Source organism: Ranitomeya variabilis, chromosome 5, assembly GCF_051348905.1.
Source record: "Ranitomeya variabilis isolate aRanVar5 chromosome 5, aRanVar5.hap1, whole genome shotgun sequence".
In the NCBI taxonomy this organism is placed as follows: Eukaryota; Metazoa; Chordata; class Amphibia; order Anura; family Dendrobatidae; genus Ranitomeya; species Ranitomeya variabilis.
The window spans coordinates 384,865,285-384,888,493 of NC_135236.1; the positions used below are offsets into that span (position 1 = coordinate 384,865,285).

At 47.4% G+C, this 23,209-nt stretch overlaps 1 protein-coding gene across 4 annotated transcripts in view; it reads right to left on the bottom strand.

Annotated features, from left to right (window-relative positions):
* Positions 1 to 23,209, bottom strand: part of CAV1 (caveolin 1) — a 100,497-nt gene that overhangs the window by 27,420 nt on the left and 49,868 nt on the right. For 3 of the 4 annotated variants that reach the window (XM_077265020.1, XM_077265017.1, XM_077265018.1), the window contains one exon: positions 19,614 to 19,775. In XM_077265020.1, the coding sequence (XP_077121135.1) occupies positions 19,614 to 19,709 (96 nt within the window). In that variant the 5' untranslated portion in view covers positions 19,710 to 19,775. Of the gene's footprint in view, positions 1 to 19,613; positions 19,776 to 19,892; positions 20,045 to 23,209 lie in introns of those variants that run through there. The other variant, XM_077265019.1, reaches the window with a different exon arrangement.

Here is a 23,209-nt window from a genome sequence, read left to right on the forward strand (position 1 = left end):
TGGTAAAGTTTATCATGGCATAAAGCATATATACATATAGCACTTTGCAAGATTATGAATAATAAGTAGAGAGGTCACATATGCATAAGTAATCCAATAGCCCTGTGTAGGTATCATGCTCAAATGAGTTGGAACCTTAATGCAGTAATCTTATTCTACAAAGTGCTGCAGTGCATACTGTGCAAAATAAGCAGTAAACAAAAAGTGCCTGTGCCCAGCTGTAACTCACATATTAATGGAGGAGTAGATCCTAGCCTGATGCCCTTACGCGCGTTTCACCAAAGACACGGCTGTGTCATCGCCACATTTCTGCCACCGGCATCCTAAGGAAGGGGCCCCGCTCAGGTGCACTCCGCACCGCCCACCGCTGCAGCATCACCACACATCTGCCGCCGTTGGTTCCGCTGCTACACGACTGCTGCAACTCCCCCAGTTGAATATCATCAAAAAGTTACCGTATTTTTCGGACTATAAGACACACAAGACTATAAGACGCACCCAGGTTTTAAAGGTGGAAAATAGGGAAAAAAATATTTGAAGCAAAAAAAAAAAAAATTTGGTAAAATTTAATAACATTCTATTATATGTGGTGTTATTATATATAATAGTATGTTATTATGTTGGAAGCTGCGGGAACAGTGTGGTGTCTGTGAAGTACTATATGAAGATGCTGGAGGGTGAGTATAAGAATGGGGGCACAGGGCTTATATTGAAAGCATCACTCCAGCACTGAAAATAACACTGGAGGGCTGCTTTAAGATTCCATTGGGAGAACTATAACTTCCAGCATGTCCTGCAGATCCTATGGCATGCTGGGAGTTATAGTTCACCACAGGAGTGGCAGAGTGCTTTATTGTGTGTTGTAAAGACTAACCTTTTAATTGTGGCAGCCAGCCAGCCACTGGGGTGAGGTGAAAAGCTGGAGTATCCCAAGACACCACAGAGCCCTCCCTCTTGTTGCCTTTTGACAGCAAAGGTCATAGGAGGAAGCTTGCAATGCAGATTCTAGTGGGGAGTCTGAAGGACCTGTGATGACATCAGAAGAGGGAAGGCTCTGTGCTGCCATGTGATGCTCCAGCCCACCCTCTTCATGACATCACACAGGTCCTTATGCCTCAGCATCCAGCACGGCGATCTTGTCCCCTCTGCCCCCTGCTGCTGCCCCCTCCTCCACCAGACACACAGGAATCCAGCGCTGGGGAAACCATGTGTGTCCCTGTTTCAGTGAAGGAGTATTCATGTGCTGCTCTCCACTCACAGCTCAGCTGACAGGTGGGCGGGGAAGTGGCTAATGAATATTCACTGCACTTTAATCATGGGGACCAGTGGTTTCCCCAGCTGGATTCCAGGCAGCTGGGACATTTTTCTGCCTCCTGCAAGTGGGATCACAGTGGATCCCACTCGCTGCTGCCCCCTCCCCACATGCTACATTCCGACCATAAGACGCACCCACACTTCCCTCCCAAATTTTGAGGAAAAAAAGTGTGTCTTATGGTCGGAAAAATACCGTAATTTATTTCAGTTCTTCAATACAAAAAGTGAAACTGTTATATTATATAGAGTCTTTAGGCCGGGATCACAATAGCGTTTCTGTGCGCAGCGTATGATCCACATACGTCATGCGTACATATCTTTAACATGGTGTATGCAGGGACATGCATTCGCATGCGGATGCGTACGCATGCGTCATTTCGGCGGTGCGCGGCGGTGTCCGGCGAATGCAACATGTTGCATTTTTTGAGGGGTCAAATATTGCGCAATCATGCGCATGCAGATGATTGTGGATGAGTGTGTCAAAAAACCGCATTACTGTCTATGGGAACGCATTGGTAAGCAAGGACATGTGTATGCATGCGTTCGATAAGCATGCGTACTACAGACTGAACATGTCCACGAACTGGTTTCAGACACTCCTAAAACAAAGGGGTATAAAAGGGGGTGAGAATACAGCAATTTCATTACTCTCAAGACTCTGGATGCAAGCACAAGACTTTGGATGTAAGTATAGAAGCGTTGAAAATGTCTGTTTCTCTTTGCAGTCTGTACTGTAATTTTTTTGTTCCTTGTAGAGTGTTTGCTGCTCCGGTCCTGTTGCTGCTGCCGTCCTGGTGCTGCCTGACTGCTGTACTGTTGGACCACTGCCTGTAATGTAAGTATTAGTGTCCATTGTTCTTTTTTTTGTGCTACATTGTGTTTGGCTCTTAACAAGTTAAATTTTTCTTATCTGTTCTTTTCTCTAGTGTTTCACTTGACTGCTGCCTGCTATTCCAACATGTCCTCCACTGAAGCTTCCAAAAGTAGACATGACACTGATTATGTAATCACATTTGATTTACTGATTGGTATGTATTGACTGTCAATACTATACATGTGTTAAATCATGTATTTTCTTAACAGATACCTTCCAGTGCGGAAGAGCAGGAGCAGTCGAGTGGAAATGATTCTTCCCAGGGTGGTTGGCCTCAAGTTGCTGAGGAGGAAAGACGGGGTGTAAGTAGCCTTTATCAGAGTTGTAATTATGGTGCTTGAACCCTCAAGCAACATATTGTAATCCGATTTCTTATATTTTTATAGTGCTTTGGAACAAAGCACTATACTGTTATTCCATCGTGGATAACTTCTTCTTATTCTTATTATTATAGTGCTTTGGAACAAAGCACTATACTGTTATTCCACCGTGGTAAACTTCTTATTCTTCTTATTATTATTCAGTCCGCACGCAATTTCTAAAAATAACTGCCACCTGGCTGATTACCTCATTGATATGCGCAGTGAGACCCAGTTACTATGCCAACGCCTATAAACTCTACCAGCCCACCAGGTCACAAGTTTTGTCAGATAATATCAGCTCTTAAAGTGACAGTACAGCACAATTACAAAGCACTATCTGTAGTCTTATCATTATTGCCCCGCTCACCAAATCGGACCCAGCCCACCAAATCGGACGAGAGTGCCCCCGCTTGCCAAATCGGACCCAGAGTGCCCCCGCCCGCCAAATCGGACCCAGAGTGGCGCCGCCCGTCAAGTCAGACCCAGAGTGGCGCCGCCCGCCAAATCGGACCCAGAGTGGCGCCGCCCGCCAAATCGGACCCAGAGTGGCGCCGCCCGCCAAATCGGACCCAGAGTGGCGCCGCCCGCCAAATCGGACCCAGAGTGGCGCCGCCCGCCAAATCGGACCCAGAGTGACCCGGGCCGCCAAATCGGACCCAGAGTGACCCGGGCCGCCAAATCGGACCCAGAGTGACCCGGGCCGCCAAATCGGCCCCAGAGTGACCCGGGCCGCCAAATCGGCCCCAGAGTGACCCGGGCCACCAAATCGGCCCCAGAGTGACCCGGGCCACCAAATCGGCCCCAGAGTGACCCGGGCCACCAAATCGGCCCCAGAGTGACCCGGGCCACCAAATCGGGCCCAGAGTGACCCGGGCCACCAAATCGGGCCCAGAGTGACCCGGGTTGACCAAATCGGGCCCAGAGTGACCCGGGCCACCAAATCGGGCCCAGAGTGACCCGGGCCACCAAATCGGACCAAGAGTGACCCGGGCCACCAAATGGGACCCAGAGTGACCCGGCCCGCCAAATCGGACCCAGAGTGGCGCCGCCCGCCAAATCAGACCCAGAGTGGCGCCGCCCGCCAAATCGGACCCAGAGTGGCGCCGCCCGCCAAATCGGACCCAGAGTGGCGCCGCCCGCCAAATCGGACCCAGAGTGGCGCCGCCCGCCAAATCGGACCCAGAGTGGCGCCGCCCGCCAAATCAGACCCGAAGTGGCGCCACCCGCCAAATCGGACCCGGAGTGGCGCCGCCCGCCAGAGTGGCGCCGCCCGCCAAATCGGACCCGGAGTGGCACCGCCCGCCAAATCGGACCCAGAGTGGCGCCGCCTGCCAAATCGGACCCAGAGTGGCGCCGCACGCCAAATCGGACCCGGAGTGGCGCCGCCCGCCAAATCGGACCCGGAGTGGCTCCGCCCGCCAAATCAGACCCGGAGTGGCGCCGCCCGCCAAATCGGACCCGGAGTGGCGCCGCCCGCCAGAGTGGCGCTGCCCCCAAATCGGACCTGGAGTGGCGCCGCCCGCCAAATCGGACCTGGAGTGGCGCCGCCCGCCAAATCGGACCGGGAGTGGCGCCGCTCACCAAATCGGACCCGGAGTGGCGCCGCCTGCCAAATCGGACCCAGAGTGGCACCGCCCGCCAAATCGGACCCGGAGTGGCGCCGCCTGCCAAATCGGACCCAGAGTGGCGCCGCCCGCCAAATCGGACCCAGAGTGGCTACAACTACCAAAACAGCGCCTGAGGGGCACCCAAGTGTGAAAGTCTTGCTGGGGCAACCCGGGCACCATTCCAAAGCACTATCTGTAGTTCCTTCAGGAAATACCCATCTAGTCTTATTATTCTTCTCCGCGTTTTCCGCAATTAATGCGGCCCGAACCGCTCGGCGCAGAGACCCCATTCAGGTGGCGTTTCGAAGCCCTCGGTGGGGACAGGTGTGCTATGACTTTTATAGTCGATCCGATATGTAGTTTTTTTTAAAATCGCATTTAAAAAAAAAAATTTCCCATAGGAAATAATGGCGAACTTTCCATTACCCCCAACTTGACCTTCCAAAGATGGCAGCTATGCAAATGTACGGTGTCCATTTTAGGACATGATCATTTATCAAAGTCAAACATCAGAATAAAGTGACTATGACACCCTCTCGTCCCGTGTGTGAAAAGTAAGTGCCCCCCCGGCCCCGTGTGTGAAAAGTAAGTGCCCCCCCCGACCCCGTGTGTGAAAAGTAAGTGCCCCCCCGGCCCCGTGTGTGAAAAGTAAGTGCCCCCCGGCCCCGTGTGTGAAAAGTAACTGCCCCCCCGGCCCCGTGTGCATAAGTAAGTGCGCCCCCGGCCCCGTGTGCATAAGTGCGCCCCCGGCCCCGTGTGCAAAAGTAAGTGCGCCCCCGGCCCCGTGTGCAAAAGTAAGTGCGCCCCCGGCCCCGTGTGCAAAAGTAAGTGCGCCCCCGGTCCCGTGTGCAAAAGTAAGTGCGCCCCCGGCCCCGTGTGCAAAAGTAAGTGCGCCCCCGGCCCCATGTGCAAAAGTAAGTGCGCCCCCGGCCCCGTGTGCAAAAGTAAGTGCGCCCCCGGCCCCGTGTGCAAAAGTAAGTGCGCCCCCGGCCCCGTGTGCAAAAGTAAGTGCGCCCCCGGCCCCGTGTGCAAAAGTAAGTGCGCCCCCGGCCCCGTGTGCAAAAGTAAGTGCGCCCCCGGCTCCGTGTGCAAAAGTAAGTGCGCCCCTGGCCCCGTGTGCAAAAGTAAGTGCGCCCCCGGCCCCGTGTGCAAAAGTAAGTGCGCCCCGTGTGCAAAAGTAAGTGCGCCCCCGGCCCCGTGTGCAAAAGTAAATGCGCCCCCGGCCCCGTGTGCAAAAGTAAGTGTGCCCCCGGCCCCGTGCGCAAAAGTGCGCCCCCGGCCCCGTGCGCAATAGTAAGTGCGCCCCGTGTGCAAAAGTAAGTGCGCCCCCGGCCCCGTGTGCAAAAGTAAATGCGCCCCCGGCCCCGTGTGCAAAAGTAAGTGCGCCCCGTGTGCAAAAGTAAGTGCGCCCCCGGCCCCGTGTGCAAAAGTAAGTGCGCCCCCGGTCCCGTGTGCAAAAGTAAGTGCGCCCCGTGTGCAAAAGTAAGTGCGCCCCCGGCCCCGTGTGCAAAAGTAAATGCGCCCCCGGCCCCGTGTGCAAAAGTAAGTGCGCCCCCGGCCCCGTGTGCAAAGGTAAGTGCGCCCCCGGCCCCGTGTGCAAAAGTAAGTGCGCCCGTGTGCAAAAGTAAGTGCGCCCCCGGCCCCGTGTGCAAAAGTAAATGCGCCCCCGGCCCCGTGCGCAAAAGTAAGTGCGCCCCCGGCCCCGTGCGCAATAGTAAGTGCGCCCCGGTCCCGTGTGCAAAAGTAAGTGCGCCCCAGCCCCGTGTGCAAAAGTGCGCCCCCGGCCCCGTGTGCAAAAGTAAGTGCGCCCCGGTCCCGGGTGTGGAAAAGTAAGTGCGCCCCGGTCCCAGGTGTGGAAAAGTAAGTGCTCCCCTGGTCCCGGGTGTGGAAAAGTAAGTGGCCCCCCTGGTCCCGTGTGTGAAAAGTGCTGCTGTAAAGCTGGCAGCGCTGTTCAAGCACCATGTATTTCCTTCAGGAAATGCCCATCTAGTTGAATTTGTTTTCACTTTTTACTTACAAATTCTTTTTTTGTATTTCATCTATAGGTTCCACAACGTGAGGAAGGACGTGATATCGATAATGACGTCCTTATTCAAGCTGTGCAAGAGCGAGCAGTGTTCTGGGACCCCGTGATCGGAATCATTCCGACTCAGCCTTGATCCGACGACTCAGGGAAGAAGTGGCAACATCACTGCTGGCTGATTGGGACCATGCAAGGCCACATGCCACAAAGGATTTTCGTAAGTATTGCAATGTGGTCTGACACGGCAGTGAACCTGTTAATGTAGGTGCATTGTTTTATAATTAAATTTTTCCTTTTTTTCCCCCCTTCACAGTGAAGAGAATTAAAGTCTGTTGGAGTTCGATGAAGGATCGCTTCACTAAGGCTAGGTTCACATTTGCGGTTTCGTAAACGCATGCAAACGCATGATAACTCTGCGTTTTTTTATCCGCATCAGCTTACGCATAATGGATAAAAAACACAACATTTGCATGCGTTTTTGCATGCATTCGAGTTGTTCATGTGCATGCATTTGTTATGAAAAAAATTTTCAAGGAGAATTTCCTTGACACAAGCCACGCCCAATGGGTGTGGCTCATGAGATTTCTGTATATAGATCCTTGCACATGTCCTTGCGTTCGAAGTGGAGATGCTTGAAAAATCTGAAAATATAAGTACCATCATCGGCTTTCTTTTCTGAAGCCTGCAGTTGCTCAGCGATCTTTTGTGTTGTCTTACTATTATTTCAACTTTTTTTTTTTACTAATGTTTTTCATTTATTTTCCACAAAGAACCTGGAGCAGCACTGTAGAACCTGTATCGTGCTCTGTTGGAGACGCCCCTCATCAACCAGCCAACGACCAGGCCCAATCCCTATCATCCACCAGCAATGGAGCAACCAGGCAGGTTTCACAGGCTGGGGAACAGGAAGCCGGTCCATCTGGTTTTCCCCACTCCTAGCCTCTGTGACTACTTTACTTGGGTCTGCTCGCCAGCGGCAGAGGGCCTGGGAGAGGTCGTCATGCCCGAGTTTATTCACTTAAGCTCGGTCTTCCAGGCTGGGATGAAGACGGTTGTAGAAAGTCTGGATAGTGGGTTCACTCAGGTGAACACACTTTTCCAGGAAGTCCATAGATGCCTTGACCGCCTGGAAGCCAACCTTAATAGACCAGTGTAGCATTATTTTTCCGCTATAGAATGGGGCGTGACGGAAAACCTTAGTCCTGAGGAAGCAGCAAAACAAAGGCCAGGAAACGAAAAGGAAAGAGATGTTACCCACCCTCATACCCTCACCTCTAAATGTGTCTTTATTTTCAAGTTTGTCCACACCTTTCCTTAGTTCTCTCCCTTGTAACGTGTCAATCCCTTCCTACTTGTTTTCCACTCCTAATGTGTCCTCTTCCCCCCAATGTGTCTGACACAATCCTCCAATTAACTGCCCCTTCCTCTGTAACAACTTCCCCAACAACTCTTAGCCTACCTTCACAGCCCGACACCCCCCAGGTCCATAATGTAACTCCCTGCCGCAGCCCCAAAAGTAAGTAACGTTATTTTCCTTTTTTATTTATTTGTTTGTTAAACTTCCAATTGTTTTTATTTTTTTTAGTAAAAATTATTTTGCTTCACAATACCTGTCTCCCTGTGTTTTCTTTATCCCTTTATTTAAACATGTGTGTATTGTTGAGTGAAGTATTAACGGGTGTTAAGGTCAAGGTGTTTATTATTAAAGTTACAGTCAAGGTGTTAGTATTACAGTCAGGAAACAGTACAGGTACATAACATTACAGGTACATTTTACTTAGCGGCTTAAAACATTTCGTCTTGCCATGCCACGCGTTCAATATCCGAAAACAAAGTAGGCAGCCAATTTATGCCTCATTTGGGCTACTTCCACTGTAGTCCTCAGAGGGTGAGCATGATAAACCGGCAATGTGGTAGTAACAGGTTCCTCAAGTTCTAAGTGGGGTTGCTCTTTTGCCAGGATGTAATTATGGAGAACAACACATGCTTTCACAACCTGATCAATTGTCTCAATTTTAAGATTGATAGCTGTACCCAAAATGTGCCATTTAGATGCCAGCAAACCAAAGGCACACTCCACAGTTCTTTGTGCCTTTGTCAGTCGGTAGTTGAAAATCCTTTTTGTGTGACTCAAGTCCCTACTCGAGTAGAGTTTTATGAGGTTGGCACACATATGAAATGCCTCATCCACAACCACAACAAATGGCATTGGCGGTCCTTCAGTGTTCGGAAGAGGTTGTGGTGGTGAAAATTAAAATCAATACCATTTTTGAAAGTCTGGGTGTCGTGTACTTAAAAAACTTTTGCGGGTTTTCACGAAGCTAGGTGTTGACGATGACATCTTCTCCGTCTTTCTCTTCTCCTTTCATCCTCACAAGCCACAGCAAAAACCAATTTCAATGACAAATCCAAATTCATATTGAAGCTCTCCATGCTAATATCCATCCTACAGCTGAATACAGCATCAAAAGATGAGGATTTCATCTGTGCAGGGTCTATATACAGTATAGAAAACCCATGAGACACGCCCATTGTGAGTGTCTTGTGTCAAGGAAATTCTCCTGTAAAAGCATTGTCCTATTGAACGCATGCGCATAAACGCAAACGCATGCGAAAACGCATACAAATGCATGCACACGCCGCGTTTTTTTGCCATCATTCGTAAGATCATGCGGATAAGAAACGCAGTGTAACCATGCGTTTGCAAGCGTTTTGGCATGCGCTTGCACATGCAGATGATATGTTGCGCACAGAAACGCTAATGTGAACCTAGCCTTAGAAATAGAGTGATCTATTTCAAGTGTTTATTTCTGTTAATATTGATGATTATGGCTTAAAGCCAATGAAAACCCAAAAGTCATTATCTCAGTAAATTAGAATAATTAAAAAAAAACACATGTAAAGGCCTCCCAAGCGTTTAAAAGGGTCCCTTAGTCTGCTTCAGTAGATTCCACAATCATGGGGAAGACTGCTGAGTTGACAGATGTCCAGAAGGCAGTCATTGACACACTCCACAAGGAGGGTAAGCCATAAAAGGTTGTAACTAAAGAAGCTGGCTGTTTACAGAATGCTGTATCCAAGCATATTAATGAAAAGTTGAGCGGAATGAAAAACTGTTGAAGGAAAAGGTGCACAAGCAACCGGGATAACCGCAGCCCTAAAAGGATTGTTAAGAAAAGGCCATTAACCCCTTCATGAAAATTTCACAATTTTCAAATTTTGAATTTTTATTCTGTTAAACGACAGATATGTGACACAAAATAGTTAATAAATAACATTTCCCACATGTTTACTTTACATCAGCACAATTTTGTAAACAAAATTTTTTTTTGCTAGGAAGTTATAAGGGTTAAAAGTTGACCAGCGATTTCTCATTTTTACATCGAAATTTACAAAACCATTTTTTTTAGGGACCACCTCACATTTGAATTCAGTTTGAGGGGTCTATATGGCTGAAAATACCAAAAAGTGACACCATTCTAAACACTGCACCCCTCAATGTGCTCAAAACCACATTCAAGAAGTTTATTAACCCTTCAGGTGCTTCACAGCAGCAGAAGCAACATGGAAGGAAAAAAATGAACATTTAACTTCACAAAAATGATCTTTTAGCAACAATTTTTTTATTTTCCCAAGGGTAAAAGGAGAAACTGGACCCCAAAAGTTATTGTACAATTTGTCCTGAGTACGCCGATACCCCATATGTGGGGGGAAACCACTGTTTGGGTGCACGACAGGGCTCAGAAGGGAAGGAGCGCCATTTGAATTTTTCAATGAAAAATTGGCTCCAATCTTTAGTGGATACCATGTCGCGTTTGGAGAGCCCCTGTGTGCCTAAACATTGGAGCTCCCCCACAAGTGACCCCATTTTGGAAACTAAACCCCTCAAGGAGCTTATCTAGATGCATAGTGAGCACTTTGAACCCCCAGGTGCTTCCCAAATTGATCCATAAAAATGAAAAAGTACTTTTTTTTCACAAAAAAATTCTTTTAGCCTCAATTTTTTCATTTTCACATGGGCAACAGGATAAAATGGATCCTAAAATGTGTTGGGCAACTTCTCCTGAGTACACCGATACCTCATATGTGGTAACAAACCACTGTTTGTGCTCACGGCAAGGCTCGGAAGGGAAGGAGCGCTATTTGACTTTTGAATGAAAAATTAGCTCCAATCGTGAGCGGACACCATGTCGCGTTTGGAGAGCCCCTGTGTGCCTAAACAATGGAGATCCCTCACAAGTGACCCCATTTTAGAAACTAGACTCCCCAAGGAACTTATCTAGATGCATAGTGAGCACTTTGAACCCCCAGGTGCTTCACAAATTGATCCGTAAAAATGAAAAATTATTTCTTTTTTTCACAAAAAATTTCTTTTAGCCTCAATTTGTTCATTTCCACATGGGCAACAGGATAAAAGGGATCCTGAAATGTATTGGGCAATTTCTCCTGAGTACAATGATACCTCACATGTGGGGGTAAACCACTGTTTGGGCACACGGCAGGGCTCGGAAGGGAGGGAGCGCCATTTGACTTTTTGAATGAAAAATTAGCTCTAATCGTTAGCGGACACCATGTCGCGTTTGGAGAGCCCCTGTGTGCCTAAACATTTGAGCTCTCCCACAAGTGACCCCATTTTTGAAACTAGACCTCCCATGGAACTAATCTAGATGTGTGGTGAGCACGTTGAACCCCCAAGTGCTTCACAGACGTTTATAACGCAGAGCTGTGAAAATAAAAAATCATTTTTCTTTCCTCAAATTATTTTTTTAGCAAGCAATTTTTTATTTTCACAAGAGGAACAGGAGAATTTGGACCCCAAAAGTTATTGTCCAGTTTGTCCTGAGTACGCTGATACCCCATATGTGGGGGGGAACCACTGTTTGGGCACACGTCGGGGCTCAGAAGGGAAGTAGTGACATTTTGGAATGCAAACTTTGATAAAATGGTCTGCGGGCATCATGTTACGTTTGCAGAGCCCCTGATGTGCCTAAACAGTAGAAACCCCCACAAGTGACCCCATTTTGGAAACTAGACCCCCCAAGGAACTTATCTAGATGTGTGGTGAGCACTTTGATCCCCCAAGTGCTTCACAGAAATTTATAACGCAGAGCCGTGAAAATAAAAAAATCTTTTTTTTTTCCACAAAAATAAGTTTTTAGCCCCCAATTTTTTTATTTTCCCAAGGGTAACAGGAGAAATTAGACGCCCAAAGTTGTTGTGCAATTTTTCCGGTGATAACCCATATGTTTGGGTAAACCACTGTTTGGGCGCACGTTGGGGCTCGGAAGGGAGGGAGCACCATTTGACTTTTTGAACGCAAGATTGGCTGAAAATCAATGGTGCCTAAACAGTGGAAACCCCTCAATTCTAACTCCAACACTAACCCCAACACACCCCTAACCCTAATCCCAACTCTAGCCATAACCCTAATCACAACCCTAACCCCAACACACCCCTAACAACAACCCTAACCCCGACACACCCCTAACCCTAATACCAACCCTAACCCTGATCCCAACCCTAACCACAACCCTAACCCCAACACACCCCTAACCTAACCACAAGCCTCATCTTAACCCTATTTCCAACCCTAGCCCTAATTCCAACCCTAACTCTAATTCCAACCCTAACCCTAAGTCTATGTGCCCACGTTGCGGATTCGTGTGAGATTTTTCCGCACCATTTTTGAAAAATCCACAGGTAAAATGCACTGCGTTTTACCTGCGGATTTACCGCGGATTTCCAGTGTTTTTTGTGTGGATTTCACCTGCGGATTCCTATTGAGGAACAGGTGTAAAACGCTGCGGAATCCGCCCAAAGAATTGACATGCTGCGGAAAATACAATGCAGCGTTTCCGCGCTGTATTTTCTGCACCATGGGCACAGCGGATTTGGTTTTCCATAGGTTAAAATGGTACTGTAAACCTGATGGAAAACTGCTACGAATCCGCAGCGGCCAATCCGCTGCGGATCCGCAGCAAAATCCGCACCGTGTGCACATAGCCTAATTCTAACCCTAATTCTAACCCTAACCCTAGCCCTAACCCTAACTCTAACCCTAGCCCTAGTTCTAACCCTAACCCTAGTGGAAAAATAAAAGTAAATATTTTTTCTTTATTTTATTATTGTCCCTAACTATGGGGGTGATAAAGGGGGGGGGGGTATTTACTATTTTTTTCTATTTTGATCGCTGTGATAGAACCTATCACAGCGATCAAAATGTACCTGGAACGAATCTGCCGGCCGATTCTGCGGGCGCACTGCGCATGCGCCCGCCATTTTGGAAGATGGCGGCACCCATGGAGCAGACGGACGGACACCGGGAGAGACACCGGAGGTCGGTAAGTATGAGGGGGGTGGATCGGACAGCGGGGGGGGGGGGGAGATTGGACTGCGGGGGGAGCGGAGCACAGCAGATGACAGGACGGAGGACAGTGGGGAGGAGATCGGTGGTGGTGGCGGGGGGCAGATCGCGATCTCCAGCCATGGCTGATGCTATTGCAGCATCGGCCATGGCTGGATTGTAATATTTCACCTATTTTCATTGGTGAAATATTATTATCGCTCCGATTGAAAGTGAAATGTCACTTTCAACAGCCAATCAGAGCGATCGTAGCCACGGGGGGGTGAAGCCACTTCCCCGGGCTCAAGTACCACTCCCTCTGTCCCTGCAGGTCGGGTCAAATTACAGTTAACCCTTTCACCCGGCCTGCAGGAGTGCGATCCGACCATGACGCATATGCTGCGTCATAGGTCGGATTGGCACAGGTTTTCATGACGCATACGCTGCGTCAAAGGTTGGGAAGGGGTTAAAATTTTTGGGGGGAGATTTGCAGGGAGTGGACTGCTGCTGTAGTCATTGTTTCAATAGCCACCACACAGACGTATCCAAGATATGGGCTACAAGTTTCGCATTCCTTGTGTCAAGCCATTCATGACCAATAGATAGCGCCAGAAGAGTCTTACCTGGGCCAAGGAGAAATAAAACTGGACTTTTGTTCAGTGGTCCAAGGTGTTATTTTCAGATGAAAGTAAATTTTGCATTTCATTTGGAAATCAAGGTCCCAGAGTCTGGAGGAAGAGGGGAGAGGCACACAATCCAAGCTGCTTGAGGTCTAGTGTGAAGTTTCCACAATCAGTGATGGTTTGGGGAGCCATGTCATCTGCTGGTGTAGGTCCACTCTGTTTTATCAAGACCAAAGTCAGCGCAGCCGTCTCCCAGGAAATTTTAGAGCACTTCATGCTTCCCTCTGCTGACAAGCTTTTTGGAGATGGAAATTTAATTCTCCAGCAGGACTTGGCACCTGTCCACACTGCCAAAAGTACCAATACCTGGTTTAAAAACAACAGTATCACTGTGCTTGATTGGCCAGCAAACTCGCCTGATCTTAACCCAATAGAGAATCTATGGGGTAGTGTCAAGAGGAAGATGAGAGACCCCAGACCCAACAATGTAGACAAGCTGAAGGCTGCTATCAAAGCAACCTGAGCTTCCATAATATCTCAGCAGTGCGCCAGGCTGATCATCTCCATGCCACGCCGCATTGATGCAGTAATTGATGCAAAAGGAGCCCCGACCAAGTATTGAGTGCAGTTACTGAGCATTTACTGAACAAACATTTCAGTAGGCCAACATTTCGGATTTTAAAATAATTTTTCAAGCTGGTGTTATAAAGTATTCTAATTTACTGAGATAATGACTTTTGGGTTTTCATTGGCTGTAAGCCATAATCATCAACATTAACAAAAATAAACACTTGAAACAGATCACTCTGGTTGTAATGACTATATAATATGAGTTTCACTTTTTGTATTGAAGAACTGAAATAAATTAACTTTTTGATGATATTCTAATTTTGTGAGAAGCACCTGTATGTGCAAATCATATACTTGCGGCCACATGCTCGCTGCTCCTGGCTCCAACACACCAGAGAATCCTCACAGTGTGCACTGTGCATGTTGTGAGGATTCACAGGTCTGCTGTCACACAGAGTGACTGCAGACTTGTACCACCATGCTCATGGACCACCCTTTTAAAGTTCATGTACTTTTGTGTCCATCTCACTGTTCAACAAGGATTGATATAAGAAAAATGTGCATTGTCCTATGATGGACTAGAGATGCAGCCATCCTCCATATTAACCCCTTCTCACCTCAAGACGTATTGTTATGTCATGTATCATGTATGTATGGAGAAGTCTCAAGAGCACTTCCTTACAGGGCAGGTGTCAGCTGTGTTATTCTGCTTGCACCTGGCTCTAATAGCAGCAACTGGAGCTAGCTCCGATCACTGCTGTATAAACACTTAAATGCTGCTGTCAATCTCTGGTCTTCGTAGGAGACCATGATTTTAACTATATGTGACAATAACTAAGTATTGTAGTATACAGTATATAAGTGATCGCAGGTTTAAGTCCCCAAGGGGGATTAATAAACACAGTATAAAGTAGAAAAAAAAATAAAAATATATATTTTTTTTAACAATAAACTCCCTAAAATTAAAACTCAAAGAACAATGGCAAAAAAAACAACTAAAAAAGTTGTAGCTCTTGGAATAAAGGAAGAAAAAAAGTAGAGTGTACAAATAAAAAAATGGCTCCAAATGGATAGGACTAATAGCCTGAGTGCCTTCTGTTTACACTTCTTGAGATAAATGTAATATTTCGTATCCTGACATACTGAAACAATCCAATTCACAACATGGGATGTACTACAAGTGACATGGGTTCTTCATGTGGCGCTGCTATTAACAGCAGAGTTTATATTTGCCTAAAATGCCCCTGGTGGCCAATCTCTAGAATGGCAGGCTTCCCAAAAATGTGAGGAAATCACCAAAAATAGGAAAAAAAGGGAAAGGCATTATTAGCACATTCCTCCCCTAACGTGGAGCCAAAACAGCATCGCCTTCCTTTATATTTCACCGTCACACTGAACTCTTGGATATTGGCAAACTTCAAGAGAAATATTGAGACTAAACTTGTGCATCCAATCACACTGACCCAAGGGGGCCGAGCCCAGAGATGAACAATAGGCATCTCTTTGTAAGTAGGCCGAGCCCAGAGATGAACAATAGGCATCTCTGTGGTAAGTAGGCCGAGCCCAGAGATGAACAATAGGCATCTCTGTGGTAAGTAGGCCGAGCCCAGAGATGAACAATAGGCATCTCTGTGGTAAGTAGGCCGAGCCCAGAGATGAACAATAGGCATCTCTGTGGTAAGTAGGCTGTGCTTAGAGATGAACCATAGTCATCTCTGTGGTAAGTAGGCTGAGCTCAGAGATGAACCATAGGCATCTCTGTGGTAAGTAGGCCGAGCCCAGAGATGAACCATAGGCATCTCTGTGGTAAGTAGGCTGAGCCCAGAGATGAACCATAGGCATCTCTGTGGTAAGTAGGCTGAGCCCAGAGATGAACCATAGGCATCTCTGTGGTAAGTAGGCCGAGCCCAGAGATGAACCATAGGCATCTCTGTGGTAAGTAGGCTGAGCCCAGAGATGAACCATAGGCATCTCTGTGGTAAGTAGGCCGAGCCCAGAGATGAACAATAGGCATCTCTGTGGTAAGTAGGCTGTGCTCAGAGATGAACCATAGTCATCTCTGTGGTAAGTAGGCTGAGCTCAGAGATGAACCATAGGCATCTCTGTGGTAAGTAGGCCGAGCCCAGAGATGAACCATAGGCATCTCTGTGGTAAGTAGGCTGAGCCCAGAGATGAACCATAGTCATCTCTGTGGTAAGTAGGCTGAGCCCAGAGATGAACCATAGGCATCTCTGTGGTAAGTAGGCTGAGCCCAGAGATGAACCATAGGCATCTCTGTGGTAAGTAGGCTGTGCTCAGAGATGAACCATAGTCATCTCTGTGGTAAGTAGGCTGCGCCCAGAGGTGAACCATAGGCCTCTCTGTGGTAAGTAGGCCGAGCCCAGAGATGAACCATAGTCATCTCTGTGGTAAGTAGGCTGAGCCCAGAGATGAACCATAGTCATCTCTGTGGTAAATAGGCTGCGCCCAGAGGTGAACCATAGGCCTCTCTGTGGTAAGTAGGCCGAGCCCAGAGATGAACCATAGTCATCTCTGTGGTAAGTAGGCTGAGCCCAGAGATGAACCATAGTCATCTCTGTGGTAAGTAGGCTGGGCCCAGAGATGAACCATAGGCATCTCTGTGGTACGTAGGCTGAGCTCAGAGATGAACCATAGGCATCTCTGTGGTAAGTAGGCTGCGCCCAGAGGTGAACCATAGGCCTCTCTGTGGTAAGTAGGCCGAGCCCAGAGATGAACCATAGTCATCTCTGTGGTAAGTAGGCTGAGCCCAGAGATGAACCATAGGCATCTCTGTGGTAAATAGGCTGCGCCCAGAGGTGAACCATAGGCCTCTCTGTGGCAAGTAGGCCGAGCCCAGAGATGAACCAGTCATCTCTGTGGTAAGTAGGCCGAGCTCAGAGATGAACCATAGGCATCTCTGTGGAAGTAGGCCGAGCCCAGAGATGAACCATAGGCATCTCTGTGGAAGTAGGCCGAGTCCAGCTGTGATGGGGCGAGTGCACAGACCTGAGTGTCCCATCCCCAGCAATAAGGAGAATGGGACACAGAGAAACAAGTCACACATGTCCTCAGCTCAACACTACTATGTACAAGTCTATGTATATATGAGTATCTAAGCAGACTGCTGACATACACACTGCTAGTACAGAATAAGTCAATGTATATATTTGAGAATCTAAGCAGACTGCTGAGATACACACTGCTAGTACAGTATAAGTCTGTATATATGAGTATCTAACCTCACTGCTGAGATACACACTGCAGTACAGCATAAGTCTATATATGTACAAGTATCTAAGCACACTGCTGTGATACACACTGCTAGTACTCTATGTAAATATGAATATCTAAGCACACTGCTAGTACATTACAAGTCTATATACTGTATATATTTGAGTATCTAAGCAGACTGCTGAGATACACACGGCTAGTACAGTATAAGTCTATGTATATATGAGTATCTAAGCTCATCGCTGAGATACACACTGCAGTACAGTATAAGTCTATATATGTACGAGTATCTAAGCACACTGCTGTGATACACACTGCTAGGACATTACAAGTCTATATATATGAGTATATAAGCAGACTACTGAGATATACAGACTTACTGTTCTAGCAGTGCGTATTAGGAGTATCTAAGCACACTGCTGAGATACACACTGCTAGTACAGTATAAGTCTATGTAAGGTATGAGTATCTAAGCACACTGCTGAGTTGCACACTGCTAATACAATATAAGTCTATGTATATATGATACAGGAAAGATATATATCTTGGTACCGTGTTAGCCAGTAGATAGAAAAATATTTAGAATTGAGAGTCCTCAGTGGTTGATACCTTTTAATGGCTAACTGAAAAGATGGTAACAAATTGCAAGGTATCAACCACTGAGGACTCTCAATTCTAAATATTTTTCTATGTATATATGAGTATCTAAGCAGACTGCTGAGATGCACACTGCTAGTACAGTGTAAGTCTATGTATATATGAGTATCTAAGCAGACTGCTGAGATGCACACTGCTAGTACAGTATAAGTCTATGTATACATGAGTATCTAAGCAGACTGCTGAGATGCACACTGCTAGTACAATATACGTCTATGTATACATGAGTATCTAAGCAGACTGCTGAGATACACACTGCCAGTACAGTATAAGTCTATGTATATATGAGTATCTAAGCAAGACTGCTGAGATGCACACTGCTAGTACAACATAAGTCTATGTATACATGAGTACCTAAGCAGACTGCTGAGATACACACTCCTAGTGCAATATAAGTCTATGTATATATGAGTATCTAAGCAGGCTGCTGAGATACACACTGCCAGTACAGTATAAGTCTATGTATATATGAGTATCTAAGCAAGACTGCTGAGATACACACTGCTAGTAGAATATAAGTCTATGTATACATGAGTATCTAAGCAGACTGCTGAGTTGCACACTGCTAGTGCAATATAAGTCTATGTATATATGAGTATCTGAGCAGACTGCTGAGATACACACTGCTAGTACAGTATAAGTCTATGTATACATGAGTATCTAAGCAGACTGCTGAGATACACACTGCTAGTACAATACAAGTCCATGTATACATGAGTATATAAGCAGACTGCTGAGATACACACTGCTAGTTCAATATAAGTCTATGTAGGTATGAGTATCTAAGCAGACTGCTGACATACACACTGCTAGAACTGTAAATGTCTATGTATATGAGTATCCAAGTACACTGCTGAGATGCACACTGCTAGTACAGTATAATTCTATGTATATATGAGTATCCAAGCAGACTGCTGAGGTACACACTACTAGTACAAGTCTATGTAGGTACGAGTATCTAAGCAGACTGCTGAGATACACACTGCCAGTACAGTATAAGTCTATGTATATATGAGTATCTAAGCAGACTGCTGAGATACACACTGCCAGTACAGTATAAGTCTATGTATATATGAGTATCTAAGCAGACTGCTGAGATGCACACTGCTAGTACAGTATCAGTCTATGTATATATGAGTATCTAAGCAGACTGCTGAGATGCACACTGCTAGTACTGTATCAGTGTATGTATACATGAGTATCTACGCAGACTGCTGAGATGCACACTGCTAGTACTGTATCAGTCTATGTATACATGAGTATCTAAGCAGACTGCTGAGATGCACACTGCTAGTACTGTATCAGTCTATGTATACATGAGTATCTAAGCAGACTGCTGAGATGCACACTGCTAGTACTGTATCAGTCTATGTATACATGAGTATCTAAGCAGACTGCTGAGATGCCCACTGCTAGTACAGTATCAGTGTATGTATACATGAGTATCTACGCAGACTGCTGAGATGCACACTGCTAGTACTGTATCAGTCTATGTATACATGAGTATCTAAGCAGACTGCTGAGATGCACACTGCTAGTACTGTATCAGTCTATGTATACATGAGTATCTAAGCAGACTGCTGAGATGCACACTGCTAGTACTGTATCAGTCTATGTATACATGAGTATCTAAGCAGACTGCTGAGATGCACACTGCTAGTACTGTATCAGTCTATGTATACATGAGTATCTAAGCAGACTGCTGAGATGCACACTGCTAGTACTGTATCAGTCTATGTATACATGAGTATCTAAGCAGACTGCTGAGATGCACACTGCTAGTACTGTATCAGTCTATGTATACATGAGTATCTAAGCAGACTGCTGAGATGCACACTGCTAGTACTGTATCAGTCTATGTATATGTGAGTATCTAAGCAGACTGCTGAGATACACTGCCAGTACAGTATCGGTCTATGTATATGTGAGTATCTAAGCATCTCCACATTAGCCCACCCTAACCCTAGGTACAGCCAGCAGCACAGAGGACATAAGCGGTCTCCACCCACCTTGACCACCTCGTCGTTCAGGTGCTTGGGGTCCCTGTTGACCAGGTTGATCTCCTTGGTGTGGACATCCTTCTCGTTGACGCTGTCATCTGCCATGACCTTGTTGTTGGGCTTGTAGATGTTGCCTTGGTCTCGGATGATGGGGGTCGTGTACAGCACACCCTGGTGGGTCGCAGCAGTGATGGGAGACAAGAAGGGGACAAGGAGAGACTTTTAGCCAATGAGGAGCAGCAGCAGCAGCAGCAGCAGAGCTGGGGAGCTTCTCCGCACTGTCCCCACCGGCAGGGCTGCGGGTCTATAAGAGCCCGGCTCACCACACCCTCCGCACCGCCGCGCGACTCTCCAGCAGGGGTCGTCACACCGGGAATAGTCCTCCTCATTCCTCGGGGATTCCGAGCCCCCTCACCCCTCCCAGAGAGGCAATCCCTGCTGTCACACCCTCACAGTTTCCATGTGAAGTAGGAATTCACAGTTCTCCAGCTATTAACCCTTGTGTCCCCCCAGTGTGCAGCTTGTGAGTTACTAAGACATTACCACGGAAAGGTTTCCCATAGTTATGAGCCATTCACTTCTGATAGCTCAGACCCCAGGCATGCCTCGCTTTCCTCACAGACAGGGGAGGGCCCCTGTGTAAGAACAGTATGGGGGCCCTTTGGAGTCCAATAGATCATCATAATGCACAATTCCTGCTGATTTGGAAGTATAAGGCTATGTGCACACGTTGCGGTTTGTTCGCGTTTTTTGCTATAAAAACGCATAAAAAACGCATACATATGCATGCTATCATTTAGAATGCATTCTGCAATTTTTGTGCACATGATGCGTTTTTTTCCGCCAAAAAAAACGCATCGCGGTAAAAAACACATCATGTTCATTAATTTTGCGGGTTTTTCGCGTTTTTCCCGCTATTTAATGCATTGGGAAGCTCCGGAAAAAAAAGCAAAAAAAACGCACAAAAAATGCACACCAGAGGTGTGAAAAACGCATGCGGATTTCTTGCAGAAAATGTCCGGTTTTCTTCAGGAATTTTCTGCAAGAAATCCTGACGTGTGCACATACCCTAAATGTCCCCCTTGCCTCTTGGCCCCTGTGCAGCTGCACCAATGAAATGTCTGCCCCAGGCTTCTCTGCCATAAAAATGATGGACACCAGTACTTCATGCCAGGAGCCCCATTGTAAATCAGTGGGGTCCACCATTTGTCTTTATTATCCATGAAGGGCATAACGGTCGCAGTTGTTGCGACTGGGCCCGTGCGGGTGAGGGACGCGTTGATGCCAACGCAAACTTCAACTGGATGTGCGTCCTCAGACACATATTCAGCTAAAGTGTATTGCAGTGCAGAGACCCGTATGATCCGAGCAATCATGGGAGAAGAGCCTTAGTGAGAGAGGTAAAGAAGAACCCCAAGATCACTGTGGCTGAGCTCCAGAGATGCAGTAGGGAGATGGGAGAAAGTTCCACAAAGTCAACTATCACTGCAGCCCTCCACTAGTCGGGCTTTTATGGCAGAGTGGCCCGACGGAAGCCTCTCCTCAGTGCAAGACATGTGAAAGCCAACTTAGAGTTTGCTAAACACCGCATGAAGGACTCCCAGACTATGAGAAATAAGTTTCTCTGGTCTGTTGAGATGAAGATAGACCTTTTTGGTGATGATTCTAAGCGGTATGTGTGGAGAAAACCAAGCACTGCTCATCACCTGCCCAATACAATCCCAACAGTGAAACATGGTGGTGGCAGCATCATGCTAGAGGGGTGTTTTCAGCTGCAGGGACAGGATGACTGGTTGCCATTGAACGAAACATGGATTTGGACAAGTACAGAGATATCCTGGATGAAAACCTCTTCCAGAGTGCCCTGGACCTCAGACTTGGCCGAAGGTTCACCTTCCAACAAGACAATGACACTAAGCACACAGCTAAAATAACAAAGGAGTGGCTTCAGAACAACTCTGTGACCATTCTTGACAGGCCCAGCCAGAGCCCTGACTTAAACCTCTGGAGAGACCTGAAAATGACTGTCCACCAACGTTCACCATCCAACCTGACGGAAGTGGAGAGGATCTGCAAGGAAGAATGGCAGAGGATCCCCAAATCCTGGTGTGAAAAACTTGTTGCATCATTCCCAAGAAGACTCATGGCTGTACTAGCTCAAAAGGGGTGCTTCTACTCAGTGCTGAGCAAAGGGTCTGAATACTTATGACCATGTGATATTTCCGTTTTTCTTTTTTAATAAATTTGCAAAAATTACTATATTTCTGGGGTTTTTTTCAGTCAAGATGGGGTGCAGAGTGTACATTAATGAGAAAAAATGAACTTTTTTGAATTTACCAAATGGCTGCAATGAAAAATTTAAAGGGGTTTGAACAGTAGTGTAGCTACCGGGGGGGCAGAGGGTGTGAGCGCCCCAGGCCCGGTGCTCTGAGGGGGCCCACCCGGAGCTACGCTACTGTAACTGTATCGGCGCGAGCAGCGCGCCAATACCGTTACATTCTGCGGCAGAGCAGGGAGAATCGATCTCCCTGCTCTGCCGCTATGGGGCCTATGAGCAGGCGGGGGGGCTCGGTGCCAGCAGTGGGCCCCCCGCCATCATTTAGCTGATACAGCTGACCGCAATGATGGGAGAAGGAGCGCTGCGCTCCTTCTCCCATCATCCCCCTGTCAGTGTCGGCGTCTGACATCGCCGACACTGACAGCGGGCGCAATGACGTCACTGCCCGGCGCCCGCTGTCAGGAGATCAGCGGGAACAGCGCAGGAAGCAGGAAGAAGAGAGGTGAGTGTTTATTTTATTTTTTATGGGTGCTGCTGCCTTATTATAGGGTCTGCCTAAGGCCTCTTTCACACGTCAGTGTCTCCGGTACGTGTAGTGACAGTTTTCTCACGTACCGGAAACACTGACACACGTAGACCCATTCAAATGAATGGGTCTATGCACATGTCTCTGTGTTTTCACAGACCGTGTGTCCGTGTTGAAAACACGGAGACATGTCCATTTTTCTCCAGCAGCACGTACAGCAATATGTCCTGCACATGTGCACACGGAGAACAGTGTGCACTCTCCTCCGTGTGCACGTACCGCCCGCAGGAGAGACTGCGCTACAGTAAGCGATGTCCCCCCGCGTGTGGTGCTGAAGGCGGCATTCATCTCTTCTCCCCTGCAGGAGAGAAGAGATGAAAGATCAAGTTTTTGTTCTTTTTTGTTAAAAATAAAGTTTGCAGGTGACCTCCCGCCTCCCATCCCCAGTGCGCCGCCCGGCCCTTTGCAGAGAAATACTCACCCAGCTCCTGCAATGTCTACACTCTCCTCTCAGCGCTGGCAGCTTGTCCTGTGTGAGCGGTCACGTTGTGCTGCTCATTACAGTGGTGAATATGCGCATATTCACCACTGTAATGAGCGGTCCCACGTGACCACTCAAACAGGACAAGCTGCCAGCGCTGAGAGGAGACATCGCGGGACCTGGGTGAGTATTTCTCTGCAAGGGGCCGGGCGGCGCACTGGGGATGGGAGGCGAGAAGTCACCTGAAAACTTTATTTTTAACAAAAAAGAACAAAAACTTGATCTTTCATCTCTTCTCTCCTGCAGGGGAGAAGAGATGA